General features: G+C 38.7%; 1 protein-coding gene across 2 annotated transcripts; it reads right to left on the bottom strand.

The window, feature by feature from the left end:
* Positions 1–1008: 1008 nt before the first annotated feature.
* Positions 1009–4693, bottom strand: mibp (muscle-specific beta 1 integrin binding protein). Of its 2 annotated transcripts, XM_026346379.1 has the most exons (8): positions 4521–4693; positions 3589–3679; positions 2989–3037; positions 2558–2732; positions 1958–2029; positions 1728–1834; positions 1485–1570; positions 1009–1253 (listed from the first exon to the last, which is right to left on the bottom strand). In XM_026346379.1, exons 1-7 carry the CDS (start codon positions 4544–4546, stop codon positions 1485–1487), a joined length of 606 nt encoding a protein of 201 aa, XP_026202164.1. In that variant the 5' UTR covers positions 4547–4693; the 3' UTR covers positions 1009–1253. The 2 variants fall into 2 exon arrangements, with proteins under 2 accessions (XP_026202164.1, XP_026202165.1); XM_026346380.1 differs by lacking the exon at positions 2989–3037 and having other exon boundaries at positions 4521–4539.
* Positions 4694–4895: the final 202 nt, after the last annotated feature.

The raw sequence follows: 4895 nt of genomic DNA, 5'->3' as shown, positions 1-4895 counted from the left end.
GGTGTCCTCTGCTATTATTGCACTCCTATCCACTTTGGAAAGAAAGATCCACAAATGACATGCTCCTACCTGACCTGTTCTTTATTTAGCAGCACTATACCAGGCTGCAGCTCACACTACTACGTGACAGGATAAGATACTCCCTCAGGCAAAATGAGAAATTATTCTGGCCTATTTATACATGTGGTAACAGATGATATCAGCATGTGCCTCATGTGCTGCAAATCCAGTGCTAATAGCCTAAATCTTGTGGTGAGTCTGTGACCTACTCAGCTATTTCAGATTTACAGTGGAGACAAACCTCAGGAGGACAGATATTCAGTGTTTTCTGTTTCTGAAATAGATGTGAGCTAAATTAGTTTAACCAGGAACCGTGTCACCTGGATTGTTTATATTCAGAAAGTAATTTTAATCTTGTAAATTTCACGCCACTTAGGCCCACTAGACACTGAGCTGCATGACGTCCAGAATGGCCCTTTTATATCACCTCTTCAGCTCTTTAATGAGTCCTTAGTATCAGTCAATAAGTTATGAGCAGTTCAACTTTTGATGCATTCACTTGATTGTTTTGGTGTAAACAGTGTGTAGAGGCAGTTATTTATGTAAAAACTTCACAGGTATGCAGGTTTATTATTGCATTATACACTTCTCTCTTCATACTGTGATGCTCCCATCACCGTGGAACTGGGTCAATCTGGACTCATCTTCCATTGGACAGTTGTGAACCCAGTTTAGTAGTTTCATCAAGATTCTTAGATGTTTTCTTTGATTCATGTTAATAAATAAATTGATAATTTGACCCTTTTGAAACAGATTAACATATTTTCCACAACGTCTTCAGATATTAGTTTTAAAGAAATGAGAAGCTACTCACTGCATCATTTAGGGTTAAATAACTTATGCCTGCTGAGGGGGTGGGGGGTATTAATAGCTGCCCAGGTATGACAGTGTAACATATTTCCAACACTAACATATCTTGATAAAAACAACAAGAACAAATGTTTGATGTACTGTAGCTTAAAAACAACTAATGTATTTATTTGCAGGAGAACGCGACACAATGGTCCAGTACAAGTCAGTTGTTGAACATAACAGTGACAATAATTTCAACATTCACTTCAAATATTGATCATCTGATTATGACAAACACAATGATAAGTTAACATTGCTTTGTTCCATTTACAAAATTATAAAAAAAACTTAAAACAAAAACACTATTTACAAATGTACAGGTATGGAGAAGCATCTTCCTGCTGCAAGAAACAGAAAAGAAAAAAAAAAAAGTTAGACAAGCTTGTGCAGTTTTTAGGGTCATTCTTATTATAATTTTTTTTTTAAAGTACCAAAAGGGGCTACTATACAGTATTTATTTGAACAGTCTACCAAAAAGCACTATATTTTATCTACAAAAGTAAACCACGCACTGGCAATGTTTAAACCTACGTGTTTATCACAAATAAAAGTGTAACACTCAGTCATCATACCTATAAACGATTGAGCAGGTTGTTCTGAATATCTTCATACACCTGGGTGAAAATCTCTTCTTTGGATTTCAAACCATCAAGGCTTTCTGCAACATACAAACAGTTGACAAAGTAATGACTTTAACATCTACCTGAACAGTATTACAAAAAAAAAAAAAAAAAAAAAAAAAAATTGCTGGGAAATCTTGGCTAAACCACTTTATACAGAACTAGTCTAACAAAATGACCCCAGCCACAACATACCAATATCCAAGCCACTATTCTCCATCTCTTTCCTGTGCTTCAGGTACATGGGCCACACATGACCATCAAACAGGCCAGGAGGGTCGGGGACTGTGTACTGCCTTGTACTGAAAATGTAGTTAGAGCACAGGTTTAGAAATTTTAAATAGTAATTAAATCTAACACAAATAACATATGTGGGGGAAAAAAAAACAAACAAACAAACTAAATTGATTCATTTGTCAACTCACCTTCTCCTTCTCTTGCACTCCTCATAAGGAATCGAGATGTAATAGCACTTGTCAAAAGCGGCCCGCAGGGGTCTAGAGGGGAGATGAAAGGTGAACAAGTTCATCACCCAAACCAGAGTAACTGAGTATAGTTACGCAACTGGTTGTACAGTACACTTATCTATATCTATGCAGCACGCCTAACACTCAGCATAGCACCAAGAGTGCCAATCACCCAGCAGCCACTGTGAAGGACTACTCAGAACGCCTTATCTCAAACTGCAGGACCTGCCCAATGCTACAGGCTGAGGTTAATATGTATGCGCCTATGACAAATGTGCAAATTAACCACGTGAGATGACGAGAATTTGTCAGCACTTTAAGGAAACTAGACAAACTGTACTCATTCACTGAAATTTCTGTGAAGTAAAGTGATTAGGATAGAACTTTTTCAGAGCCAGATCAAATGATTAGGAATGTTCTCTTTTAAAGAAAGAACATACAGAAATGCAACGATGCTCTTTTGGAACAACGAAAAACCTAAAAACAAGTTATGAGAGCAGATCCTTCGGGCTGGCACAGACTGCAAAGACAACCCTATGACTTTAAAAAGCAGCTTACGGGTAGTTATACAGCAGGAAGCCCTCCACAATGAGGATGTGGATCGGCTCATCAGGGTTGGCCACGTCAGAGGCAGTGGACAGAGTAACACCATGGGAACGGGCAAATTTCACAGGGTTCTCAATCCAGCCTTTTACTGTGCTGGTCATGGCCTCCATATCCAAAGCTGAGATCACTGTAGAACAAGAGTGATAAAAAGACAGACGATAGAAAGGACAGATAGAAAATTAGATTATGCACAAGAAAATTATGTAAAATACTAAGAATGTATTTCTTCAGATGACTGAAGAATATTATCAGTTTAATGGCATTATAATGTGTTCATGGTAAATGTGTGTAAACTTGGTGCCTGGGATATACTACATTAAGGGGACAGTTATGTGAATATAAGGCAAACAATGCATCACTGGCAGTCTTCAGTGAAGTCTTACCATCCCATTGTCTAAAGCCGTCCTCCCCGACTTCTATCTGATCGGGTTTCTGAAATAACAGTCACCAATAAAACATTGCTGCAACCTCACAGCTCTGAATACTTGCAGATCCCACTCACATGCTAGACTTTAGCCAAGCACACGCATAAGAAGTGAAAAAAGAAACACAGCAAAGGCCATGCAAAAATAAAGCTAGTGAGAATGACTTCATTAAAAAGAGACAGAATAAGGAAAGCCTGAACACAGTACAATGTGAATGTACTAAACAAGATGGACAGCAAAATTTGGAAATGAAAGAGTTGTCAAAGGAGAAACAAAAGTTTAAGGGGTGTTAGATGGCCATGACAACCGGCTATACAAAAATGTAATTAGAAATTGAAAGGAAACAGGGGAAGACAAATGGTTAAGAAGACTACTCTCTGTGCATGCATAAATACCATTACCATATCTACTGTGGCAAAATGGGTGGGGGATGGGGTGCTACTGACAACAGGACCCACTCCTTTGCTTACATGCAATGCTCATGCAATGCACAGAAAGGGAAAAGGAGAGCAAACTACCTAAAAGACGAAAAACTGTTGTCTAGTCGGTAAAACTCACCTTGAAAAAGTCATCTTGGTGCACCACACAGCAGTTGGGCAAAGTCTTGATCAACCTATTCGTCAGGGTGGTTTTGCCACCGTTAGTGACTCTATCAATGTAAAAGACAAAAGTGACAAAATATGCATTAATAATTAATTTTCCAGCCACTGGAAATGTTTTAAGACTGTATAGTAAATATAAGAGTTTAAACTTTCCACTTGAAGTTAAGAGGTGTGCTTTGTTTAGATTTTATATTTTACTTAATATGGCACATATGACAAAAAGTAATTTAACTAAAACAGTTATTAGCAACAGGGAAATGTAAGTAAAGAACAGATGGGTGTTAAAGTAAACAGCTGTTGTAATGTTAAACTATTACAGTCACATGTGGCGCGGAATATAAAGCTCCCGGATCATCTGCTGTCATAAAAGCAGTTGAAATTAAATGAAATAAATCGTGTAATTTATAAAAATGTACATAGAAATGCTGACGGTAACATTAAACTGTACGTAGTTTGGTACAATACTGGAGTTAAATCTCCCTCCACTTCCTGGTCTGGCGGCGGATTTTCAAATGTCCCGCTCGATTCATGACAACAAACGAGAGAGGTCGCTTTAAACCGGCTGTTTCTGGCGGGCAGCCGATAAAACATGTGGCCAGAAGGTAAATAAAACCCCATCACTAACTCACTAACTAAATAATTAACTAACTTACACTAAACACTAACCAGACGTGAGTCAAAAACGGAAAGTGTACAAGTGTATTCAAGCTAGTTTGACTTGACATCAGATAACTTCTCCTCCGCTGGTCCTACTATCTAACTCACTCCACAGCCGATCACAACCAAGTGTTTCCTCCAGGAACAGAAGTTAGTAAACATTAGAAGACATTTAGAAAATTAGCTCCTAATTAAAGTTAACCTTAAGTTTAAATACATAATGTTACTTACCCGCCAATTCCTATAATGTACTTCATTTTTTCGTCAGTCCTGCTCAAAGACCACTTTGGAGGATCAGATAAAACTAAACGATCAGTGTGAAACAGAGGTTATAAAAGATAAAAGTGATAAATCCCAAACTGTTTCTTCTTTATTACTGCTCCATTGACTGAGCTCGCGACGCACACCGCTTATATACGACTCACGTCGCGTGCGTCACGGCTCACGCAGGCATGGTGCGGTCTCGTGGTGTTACGTGCTCGTGCTCCTTTCCCATAGTTTCCGCTCCGCTGTACGTTCCTTTAGGCAGCAGCCAATCAGAGGCCGCCGAGCTCCTGCCAACAGCCAATCACAGCCCGCCAATCTTGACTCATTTGCATATTCCTC

Source organism: Anabas testudineus, chromosome 4, assembly GCF_900324465.2.
Source record: "Anabas testudineus chromosome 4, fAnaTes1.2, whole genome shotgun sequence".
NCBI classification, from domain to species: Eukaryota; Metazoa; Chordata; class Actinopteri; order Anabantiformes; family Anabantidae; genus Anabas; species Anabas testudineus.
Note: the sequence above shows the minus strand (reverse complement) of the source record. Positions and strands in the feature narration are given on the sequence as shown.